This window comes from Tinamus guttatus, unplaced genomic scaffold, assembly GCF_059628265.1.
Source record: "Tinamus guttatus ecotype Peru unplaced genomic scaffold, ASM5962826v1 Tinamus_guttatus_pri_ptg000154l, whole genome shotgun sequence".
Lineage (NCBI taxonomy): Eukaryota > Metazoa > Chordata > Aves > Tinamiformes > Tinamidae > Tinamus > Tinamus guttatus.
In genome coordinates, this window is record NW_028288688.1 from 749,837 (window position 1) to 761,843 (window position 12,007).

At 43.6% G+C, this 12,007-nt stretch overlaps 1 protein-coding gene across 1 annotated transcript in view; it reads right to left on the bottom strand.

Annotated features, from left to right (window-relative positions):
- LOC148595099 (uncharacterized) overlaps positions 1-12,007 on the bottom strand; it is a 97,151-nt gene that overhangs the window by 14,517 nt on the left and 70,627 nt on the right. Inside the window, exon 2 of the mRNA XM_088522493.1 lies at positions 10,969-11,748. Coding sequence (XP_088378619.1) covers positions 10,969-11,748 — 780 coding nt within the window. The remainder of the gene's footprint in view (positions 1-10,968; positions 11,749-12,007) is intronic.

Below are 12,007 nucleotides of genomic sequence, written 5' to 3' on the forward strand. Positions count from 1 at the left end.
CTCACTTGCCTCATGCAGTAGCAAGCCGCTATTATGGCAACACATACACACAGATTCTCATTAAACATGGGGAACATACACAAAATCACAGCCTCTAGTAAAAACTACATTGTGAGCACACGTATTAGAGTCATTAAACACAGTCTGGTTATAACTTTCATTGCTTAGCACGTATTTACATGTTGTTCTAGAACACAGGCATCCTTTCCCTACATAAGCTAATATGATTTTATTATTACTCTGCAGATTGATCCCATAATGGCATCCACCCTCTTTGGTATCATAAGGAAACATTTCTCGCTTTAAGGGCATCACCTTCTGGGGTGGGTGGGTCAGGGCGGGTAGAGCACAGATAGACCTTCTCAATGGTGACATCTGCCAGGGTCAGTACGTAGGTGATGACTGCACGGAGGCCCTGGTCATGGGTGAAGTTCACAGGTCTCCATCACACTTGAAGCTGTCGCTCTTTCTCTGTGGCCGTGTCCCACAAGATTTTTTTTTTTTCAGATCTCGGTAGGGAGGACTCCGTTGTCTCCATCTCTCAATATACCTTCAACGACACTCTGCACCCACGTCTGGGCCTGGGTGCAACTAAGAACAAAGGACACATTATTTTGTTCAATTCCCAGTGCTTGCAGCACACCTAATGATCTCTACATGGGGTCGCTGGCCCTTCCTGCCTGCCCCTCATACTGGAGCTTGGCTGTTGCTTCATTCTTGTATTCTATACTGAAGTTATGTCCCTAGTCTCTCTGCAAGGATACAAGTCAGAATAGAGCTCTCAATCCTCCTCCTCTCCTGGAACATCTGGTCCACTCACGCGGGGAAGGCGGATGGGGCGGCGGGGAGAAGCAGGGGGTGGGAGGATGGATGAGGAGGGAGGGCGGGTTGCCTTAGTTTTTGACAAATCCTGTTTTCGCCATCTCGGGGATTATTTCGATTCTCGGTCCGTCCATTTCAACACCATCTCCCAATCCTCCTTGTTCCCCAGAACATCTAATCTGCTTGCAGTGGGGGGGATGGGAAATGAATGGGGGGGGGCGGGAAGGAGCGGGGGTGTGGGGGTGGGGCTTAATTTTCAAGAAATCCTCCCCCGGGATCCCATTCAAGTATTCCTCTATGGTTTAATACTAACCCTTCCCTAGCAGGGAAGAGACTAGAGTTCACTCCAGATTCATATGCTACAGTCAAGGTGGCTACCACACGATTCACACGGGGTATCCCTCTCATCAGGGTAAGGGGTGTCCACATTTTGGTCAACCCTCTATTGTTGAGCACCCTGATTGATTGGATCACCTGAACCTTCCCTGGTCGCAGCACCCCAGCAGCTTCAAGAGTCCAGTGTATGGCTTGATGGCAGTCAGTCACAAATTTTCCCTTGACAGGCTGGTCACTCAAACCCCAAACAGGGGTTACGACACCTCTGAGCTTTTCTAGGTTCCCATGCACTATTGTGACCTCCGCTCCCGTGTCCACCAAGGCACGAATAGTTTGCCTATTTTGTTCCAACCAATAAATGGCATGTGTAACGAACGGTCGATCGTCTCGGCGAGCAATGTTACATTGGAACCCTTCGGACACTGGAGCTTGGCCACCCCCCTATTCTTGTTTCAGGCGTCCAAGCCCCTCCTGAGGGGGAGAAACTGGTTCCAGCTCTTCCTTTGGTCTGAATCGTAACACTGTCCACTCTACATCCTCCCGCGGGTGCAACACCTGTGATCTATCAGCCTTGGACATTATTCCTGAGCATTGCTCCGCTGCCTGGACCGCATGGACATTATATTGGCGTGCTAGTTGGCGTAATACTTCTGCTGGTTTCCCACCAATTTCCTGTCTATCAATGCCCTTCTGTAAAAGCAGACGGAAGAGCCGAGCTCGCTCCCTGGATTCCGACCCCGCGTTCCCACTCGGCCCTCTTTTCTCACTGCCGCCTTTTCCATCCACCTCTAATGCCAATCCTGGAAGGTCCCCTATCTGTTGCAACTTTTCAATTACATTCTCAATAGGGTTTCCTTGTTCTGACATCAGAACTGGAATTAGATAGGGGCGCCACGCTCCTGGGCATTCCTCCAACAACTTATTTCACATCCCGGGTAACAACGGCTATTGTAGATAAAGCTCCAGACTTCCCAATTCTATAGCAATCTTCATGGCCTCTGCCTTAAGCATCTGGCATGCTTGTCTTATAGCTACCCAGGAGGAGCTGGATGGGGGCTAATCGCCATCATTAGTGTGGCAATAAGTGAGACCCTCGGCTACCACAGCAATAAGACTCTTGCCACTTCCGTCCACTCTTCGCAGGGCGGACTGTACATGCATGTCATTAGTTAACCCCAAAAACCTCAAGGCATCGACATTGTCAATTATCACCGAATCGGCCCCTTCTTCCATTAGTCTTACCACCCAGGACTGTGGTTTCTCCCCGAGCCGTTGTTTATATTTGCTCAACAGATTCTTAATAGCTTCGGGGGTAAAATCGGTTAGTTCATCCTGTCGCACCACTTGTCCTGGCCCTGGCAGCACAGCTTTCCTTCGTATTACCGGGACGGCTCGCCTTTTAGGTTTGTCCTGTGATGGGCCCTTCTCCTCCGGTATGGGGGCTTCCTCGTCTGATTCCCAAATATCCCCATCCCAAGTTTCCAGGTCCCATTCAGGGTCAGTGATAATAGTCCGCACCCGGCTCCCCTTCTGCCCTGAGTTTCTCCCTTTCCTGTTCTTTATCACTCGTATCGCATACTCTCTCACCAATTTAGCACATTTCTCCTCCAGGAGCTCCCTCTGATCATTCATCTCCAGCAGAGCCTGCCTCTGCACCACCTGGGCAGCTTGGACTCCCTGTAACTGCTCTTGGAGGAGCTGATTCCTCTCCTGTTCCTCCTTTAGGTGCCCCGCTAAAATGTTATATGCACACAGCAGAGCACCTCCCATCCGACCGGCATGTTCCAGTCGGACTGAGTTCTTAGTATGGTCAGTCTCTACAAACCAACCCCAATACTGTAACACCGCCATGGGGTCCATGGTTCTGGAGATACCCAGGTGCAGGTCTCCCATCGGTTCCACAGAGTATTCCATGGTTCTGGCCCCCATTCAGGGCATTCCCTCGGAGGCGCAGCCTCCCTGCAGTTGCCAGTGCTGCCTGCAGCTCTCCTGAAAAAGAACTACCGCATGTCGCACACACAATAAAGACCACAAAAACAAATAGCACGAACAGGATTTCTATCCAGTGGCACGACCTCACCTAGCTATGCACTCCACTAGTGAATTCCACTGTTTAATTGCTGAATCCCGTCCTCGTCGCCAATTATGTTTCGGATGGGTTCGGGATTTGGCAATAATCACGCCAGAATGAGGTGACTACATCGAGCCTTTATTCAGGTGAAAGCACATAAAAGAAGCAAAGTATGGATAACTACTCACAAGGTGATACCTGCCGATCTGGATCCGAACATCCTCTTGAGCTGGCAGATCAGAGAGAGGAAGTTGCTGACCAGCTCCCACGGAGACAGCGCAGGCCTCAAAGTCAGGAGTTTCTCCTTCCCCCCGTCTCTCTCCGCACTGTCCTCTCTATGCCCGGTGCATCCTGGCACGCAGGGTCAGCATGACCCAGGAGGCAGGCCGAGGGGCAGACAAACTCCGCCTTCAGTTGCGCAACTCTCCCCTCAGGTGTGCAGGCGCTCATACCAGTCGGGGGTCCCAGCCCTCAATTCGAGGGTCCTGCCTTCCTCCTCTTCTTCCTCATTTCCGGGTGTTTGACTTTCAAAACTAGTTTAGAGCATGTCTGCGGTTATGTTGGCTACAAGCCCGGTTGAGCGGCCACCTTCAACAGGTTTTCGGAGGAGGCTGCCTGTAAACCGGGCTGAGCAGCTGCATCCCTGCTCCTTATCGCTCAACCCAGGCAGGCAAACATCTTCTTTCCCAAGGTCTGGCCTCTGCTTCCCACAGGAGATTTTTATGACTCTACAGATCATAGAAATTTCCATCTCCAATACAACAATACTATGCAGTTACCACAAAATTGTCCAAGTTATCTATTTATTCTTCCTAGAAGGTTAAGAGCTTCTTCTGAATTTCTGACAAAAAGGGCATTTTTTTAAAGAAGGGGGAGGTTCATGAGCAATTAATGTAGTACCATACAAACAAGTTCCCACATCAGTGCCTCAGTAACCTTGCCATTTAAATTAAGCTTTGTTTTTTACTTTAAAAGTTATATTTATTTAATCCAAAGTCTAATTGCAGCTGCACAAAGAAAGCAGCAGAGAGAGCACATCAGGGGAAAATCTCTTCAGAGCTCTATCATGTTGAACATTATGATTATAGACAAAGTAACACACTTTACGCATATTTGCTAACTGCAGCCTTTACACAACTGACACTTTCAAAGTACGGAAGAAGCAGCTCTAGAAGTTGAAAAGCAGCTTCATCATAAATTGTTAATTTACATTTCTCTTTGTCAAGTCCTTTTAGCAATCTCTAATTTAGGACTCAGACATCATCAAAAAAAGAAAACAAGGGAAAGATGACAAACATTTGAGAGCAGAAATAGCCATATTTACTCCCTTAACCAACAAGCAGACTCCTCTTATGTGGCTCCAGGAAATATGGGGTTTGCCTTTGCATTCAGCTGCTCCTATTTATGGTTTTAAATGGCCAATTTGTTATCATCAGGCTAAAATCCAGACAAAGTGTATAAATCCAGAAAAAAAAAATTGAACCCTTAAGAAGCTGAGATCCTATCTATCTGATGTGCTTACTCCCATAGTAGGGTAGCTGAGGGCACAAGCTCTCAATAAATAATTTCAGAGAAAAAAATCCACAAAGTCTAGATTTCTGATACTGTTTTAAGTAATCTGTAATGTCTGGATTCTGTAGTAAATGCAAGGAGGCTCAGGCCTCACTAAAAAAGCAAATGTAGCACTAGCTGTAGATTTGTGATTTAAAAGCCCACATGAATTTTTACTGACTTTGAGATACCTTATCTTTGCCTTGCTATATTTCAAAGAGGACGTGGCTAATTGCGCAAACCCTTCCCTCACTTTCAATTTTGATTTTGCTCTGTCTTTAAACTATGCAGTCAGTGCTTATGGTGCTGCTATCAAGCATTGTAAATGGCTGTTTAATAAGTCCCCCACCCCTCCATATTACATGCAAACTGATCCTGTGCGCATACAAAGGAGTCAGTCAAGGTTAGCATGTATATTTAACCATTCTAGTGCAGAGCATGAGGATTAGCTGATTTTCTTATAGACTATGATGTCTGCACAAACAGATGTACACAGCAATAATCCTACTATTACAAAAACATATTTGATCTGACCATGCTAGAGTTCTAGTAATACAGTAATTCAAATAGAAGAAAACCTGGTGTCTAAAATTTGATTAATGGGGCACTGTTATTTTGTGTGAGTCCATGAATTGTGATTATGATTACATATTTGTATAACTATGTAGTTAATCATATACAAAACATTCAATGAGGTAGCCTGTTTTTCATCTGGAAAAAGCTATTTTGGCCTTGATTTCATTGGACACAGAGCTTTTTGATACCAAGCCCTGCAACAAGCCAGCACTTCAACAGGTGCTGGTTCTATGTTCTACTGTAAATTATATGCACCAATTTTTAGCCTAGAAAACACAGTTACTATATATATATATATATATATATATATATATATATATATGGTTAATGGCCATTGACAGCTTTGTGAAAATCTGTAGATCGAATAGATAAATGAAGGCATAACACAATCTTTTCCTCAGCAGTTATTACAATCTTTTACCCAGCAGTTATTTTGTATCAATATAACATGAATGAACTTTTTTTCCTATTTATCATTATCCAAGATTCATTATCCATTATGAATCTTGATTTATGTGAAAATTCCTCTAATTTTACCAGTAAAAAGTAATAGCTTTTTTGTTTTTTTCCTGTTATGAAACTATAGCTCCTTAGCACTCTCCCAGCTCCCAACCATTCACAGCTTAGGCACTTTGTGTGATGAATTTAGTTTCTGTGTATTTAGTGATGTTCAATAATTTTTTTTCTCATGAACCTGCCTAGTCTCCCTTTGAACACAAGTAAAGTTTCAGCACCAATAGCATCCTGTGGCAAGGAGCTCTACAGAATGACTACATGAGCTTGTGAAAAAACAGCCCCTTTTGCTTGTTCTGGACATGCTTGCAACAAGATTCAGATGATGTCTTCCTGTGGACCACCAGTTGTGGTCCATTCTTTCTATGCTACTCCTGAATTTACAGATCTCTATCACATCTGCATGTATTAGCGTCTTTTCCAGTTTGAAGAGTCCTTAGTCATTTCTTAATGGAAGTTATCTGCACCTTTGATCATCCTTGTTGCCTTATCTGACTTTTTTCAGCTTTATCACAACCCTGCTTAAAACTGAGTAACCAAACTGCATTCAGTATTCATGATACAGGCACTTCTCAGATTTACACAATGCATAGGGATGTGCTCTGGTTTCTACTCTGTTTCTTTCCTTATTATCCCTAATTTGATTTACTTTTTTGACCAGTAAAGGGAATGAATTTTATTGCTCCATTATTTACAAGGCCAAGATAAAAATAAACAGTTTGTTTCAGCGATGATGCTAACAGTCACCTAAGATTGAAAGGTAGCCAGACAACCCATGAATCTAAGTAGTCTGGAGAAAAGGCTACAGACATGGACTGTATTCACTGCTAATTGCATTGCTGCAAATGTTTATTTTCAGCTAAAATATAAAACCAGACACCTATTCTCGAAAGAAGTCCATGTCAATGGAATTATTAAAATGTATTGACCAATCTGGGAGCTTGCAATGACTCTACATGACCTGCAATTGTTAAGCATGTAAAAGTGCATCCAGTGCACTTTATTTATAACAACTGTTCACATTTTCTATTTTTGAATGCTGTAATTGGAGGAATAAACAGAGGTGAATTTTATGGAGTAGCAGGTATTCAAAAATAGCAGAGAAAGATCTTGCTCAGATTTTGGGTGGTGTGAAATTTCTAACGAATGCAAGCAAATCTTCCAGCTACTGCAGAAGAAATTGTGATTTGCTATCAAAGAAACTCACCCTCAGAAATCTTGCAAAATCTGATCAGACTACATCCAGATGGACTAATGCAGTGCTAGGAAAAGGTCTAAGTAAGAAAACCTGACTTTTGTAGTCTCACTTATAGTGGTGAGGGTCCCAGGGCCACCCCTACTCTGCCACAGTTAATGTTTCAGGTGCTGTGACCTCACTTTGCAGGTAGGTTTAATTAACTCCAATCAATTAAAACTGTAGTAAGAGATCCTGTTCTTTAATTATTTTTATTGACTTCTCACAGTTCAAGATGGACTCTTAGCAGTGTGTGTCTGCCTCTCCCAGTCTAACTAAGGATAGTTATTTTGTTTTAAATGAAAGTTTTTGCACTGTTCAGGAAACCCTCATCGAGACCTGCATCATCGTGACTTTTAATGATTGGCCGTCATTCTGAAAACTTGCTACGAGAGCCAATTTTTTAATTAAAAAAACAGACCAAAATGTAACAAGCTAGACTTAGAAGCAAGAAGTATTATATTTGGGGATAGATATCACTAGAACCACAGACTTTCTAATGGATCCACATTTGAAAACAAGTTTTCAAACAGACCAAATGAAAAGGAGGGAGCCAAATCTCCAACTTGCTCTGAGCCAGGCAGATGGCTCTGTGCTAGCCTTTCACACCACAGTATTAGCTCTTCGGGATACTTGATCATTTTTTTTTCCTTGTTTTATGATTTCCTTTCATAGAGGAAATCTCAGTGACCTACAATTTCTGGTCTTCTTGAAAAAGATTTTTCTCAACAAAGTTTGGAAAGACTCAAATGAAGCTGCACTATACTTATTTACAAAGCAGCTGGTGTATTTTTTAAGGTCTTTCACTTGCATTCAGACTTAACTTTCTAAAAGTTCTTATAATTCTTTGTTATGTTAATTTAATAACTAGAACAAGACTTGAAAATTAAAAGTTAGATTATTGCTAGACCCTAATGCAAAGACTGTTAGTCTTAGTATAAAATAGGCTTCTTTAACTTTTGTTTGTAGTTTCTTCAATAACTGTGTTTTTTCATCTACTTTTAATAACTGAGGGAGGGCTAATTGGGCAACAGCAAGTAGCTGGAACTTGAGTTTAGGGAGCAAAGAATTTCATTTAAGTCCATGTTTTCTACAAGAAAACAGGAATATTTTTGATTTAAGAAAGATGTACCCAAAACCCAGAACAACAAGTCTGAAAGTTGTTCTCACCTACCACCTCACTCTACAAGTATTTCTGATTTGTACTGTCTCAGTGGTCTAGAGTTGCCTTTTGTTTATGTTCACCAGCCCTCCAGTCTTGACCATTGGTATGGTTAGCTTTCACCTCCGTGATTACACTGATATCTATTTTTCCTACATTCAGCCCTAAAGTGTGTGATCTGCAAAGTCACAGACTCCCAGCAATTGCGCAGGAACAGCCTTTTCTTCAGAGTTTGAGCCACAGCATCAAAGCAGCAGAGAGGCAACAGTTCCTGACAACCTTCTGTCCCTGCTGCACCGCCTGCCTCCTCCCCTAACCAAAACTACAATAATATACAAAAGTATATTCACAGTAAAAGACCAACCATATAAATGATTAAAAAATTGCTGCATCAGAGCAGAGTTGTAGCTCTAAGCATCTGGGGGAAAAATAATTGTCTTGGTACTGCCTGAAAAACATGTTTTTCCTTCTCTACAGATCTGCTGCTTTATGGTATATCAGTACACGCACCTGCTTTCTATTGCACATGTATTAGAGATAATGATGCTGAAATCTGGATTGACACCCATTCAGATAGAGATTAGAGGCTAAGGAACATGCACTTTCTTCAAATACCGTCAGACAATGTAATACACCATCCTCCTAGATTTGTGCATATGCCAATAGACTGGTTTCATTTTTTTTTGTCCTGAGTTACCAGAAAAGCAAAGCCATAGAACTTTGAAAATTCACTAATAAAGGTGTTTTGTACACCAAGATCCTTTCTGGCTGTTTCATATATGTTGCACTGAAAATACCTAAAATATGCAACAGCATACATACCAGAGTTCATCCTCTCTAATTGTTGCTTGCAAACTGTACAGGTTTTATTTGAAGCTGTATAGGAGTTAAGAAATGTGAGGGTGCATGGCTACTCACAGAATGGCAATTGATTTGGTCAAAATAACAGCTTTACTAATGAGTATGACGCTTCCTTGACTGCATAAGTGGCTGTGGAAGAAGTGTTTGTGGAAGAATTGTTTGAAAGCAGGAACTGAGAGGAAAACTAGGGCCTAACAGAAGTTTTGGCATTACAGAAGCTTGCTTGGGGTGCTACACAGTTGCCACTTCCAGGATGGTTGGTATGCACGGACTCTGCTCCTCCACGGTTCTCTGGGCAACGCAATCTGCCCTCCTCGCAGCTGCAAAGGGGAGTAACGGAGGACGGAGCGGGGTGAAAGCTCCGTGGCCAAACTCTGTTGCACTCCCTTTGCTGGGCTGCTGATAAGCTGCACAGTGGCTGTCTAATGGGAGATATACGATAACAAGTCCGGTGCTGAGCCAGCAAAGGTGGCAAATGATGAACTTTGCTTGAACTTTGCTCATTATAATGTGAAAACCACACCTCCATCCCAAAAGTTACCCGCCTCCGAGGTACGACCACCCCTCACTGAGCATGCGCTCTAGATTTTCGGTTGACTGTACTTTTAAATGGAAGCGAGAAACTTTTTCACCAATCAATAACAAGTATGACTCTAGTCACTCAAGCTCCACCTGAATGTAAAGAAAAGTATAAAAGGTGAACTAAGAATGAAAAGTTCGGAGGGAATAAACCATCATAACTCCTGGGTCAGTCGACAGGCTGAGCCTCCTTCCCTCCCCTCAGGTCGGGACGCTGCCTGAGGAGACTAAGGAGTGAGGGGGGAAGAATCCATCATAAATTCTGGATCAGTTGATGCGCTGATCCCCCCTTTCCTCCCCTTGCGTCGGGACGCTGCCTGAGGAGACTCGAGACTGAGAGCCCTCTCCCATCTTCTGGGGTGAGTGATGGTTGCACATTTGTACATCAGAGCTAGCTAAAACCCCATGCTCTAGTAGAGAATTTCCTGTACTGACATCTGAAACTTGCTTTGTAAATGTTGCATTTGAATAAATCATACTGTTTGTGAACTCGACTACTTGTTTGGGGGGAGGCGATCGGACCTACGGTCCACGGACTGTTCGTGAATCCGATACTGCCAGAGTCGAACTTATAGTTGATCACACTATTTGGGAACTCGATTCGCTCCTAGGAAGGCGATCGGACCTACGGTCCACAGACTGTTCGTGAATCCGATACTGCCAGAGTCGAGCTTATAGTGTTGGGTCCGGTTTTCGAATCGACGGAGAAAGAGGCAAACACCATCGATATATTGTGCTTTTTAATAATAGGAGAAAGATAATAAGTATTACCAGCTAGCTGGGGTCCGGGCTTTCCCACGCAGGGGTCACACCACGGACCCCGACCGCTTCGGTCGTCCCTCTTTTATACCGTTCTTACCCCAAAAATGTCCCCCCTCCCGTTTTCCTGTTCTGCTTTCATGTCAATGTTATCTATATTTTATTGCTGACTGGGACCTTTGGATAAGCAACCCCTCCATGCAGATCATCCTGACTTGCCATATATCAGGAGTCCTTGTAGATAGGCAACCCCTTCATGCAAAACGTCCTAACCTGCCATATATCAGGAGTCCTTGCAGATAGGTAACCCCTCCATGCAGAGCCACCTGTCTTGCCAATTATCAAGAGTCCTTGCACTTTGAGACTAAGTATTGACTAGCTTATTAGTACACTCTACATTAACTATTTAATCCCTACATCCCCCATTTTTCTTTTGTTCATATCAGAGAATCCTTTCTCGATTCTTCTGAGTTTGTCGCATAAGCATTATATGCATAGAATTACCTCGATTTGTAGCTTTTTCCATAACCCCCATTACACATTTCCATATTATACAGATACATAGTAACAGCAATAACAGAATTACAAATATGCGCAATCCTTCTTTTATCAGTCCTGATATCCACCCAGGTAACCCTCCAAACAATGACTCTAGCCCTCCGTCCATCAGTCCTTCTTCCTGTGTTATCTTCTGAGTGTGTTCCTTGAGCCAGCACAATTGTTGGTGAATCGATTGGCCATGATCAGGCAGTTTAAAACAACAAAGTCCTTCAAACTCTTCACATCCATGCCCATGCGCGAGGAGCAAGAAGTCTATAGCCGCCCTATCCTGTAGTAGTGCATGTCGCAGGCTGTTCTGATCGAGCAGGAGTTGTTCCAATACTTCGGTTGTCACATTTGCTTGCTTCTCACTCCAACAGGCTAACTTCGAAAGTTCCCTTAATGCATTTCCTGCTGCAGCTCCTGGTACAAAGATAGCTAAGGCGACCCGTGCAGTTACAGATATTAATTGTACATTATCATCACATTCCGGTGTTAAACCAAGGGAACGCTTTTGCCTTCTTTGTTCCTGCTTCATAGTTAACAACTTAGCTCTAGACAGGGCTATCATTGCCAGTTGCCCTAAATAACACGGTCCCCCATAGGCATTCTTAGGTATTCCCTGCCACGCTCTATTCCCACAAATTAAAAACACTCCATCTGGCAAGGCCTTAGCGGTACCATTATTCCATAGTAAATCTGTACTCTTATGTACCTGTCCTGATGGATCCCCCCCATATGCTCCTAAGGGTAATCCCGCACGCAGGGAATCGTTGTTGTAACCCGTCGACTGTCCCATTTGTCCCACAGAATGTCCCGTTTGCATATATGGGACCGCTACCACCTGGGCTGTTTCTCGCTTAGTGGGGAAGGCCTCCACCCACCCCGAGAATGTGTCTACTAATACCAATAAATATCTATACCCATATTTACCTGGTTTTATTTCTGTAAAATCTACTTCCCAATGCCTTCCAGGTTCACCACCTCTTTCCCTTATACCTTC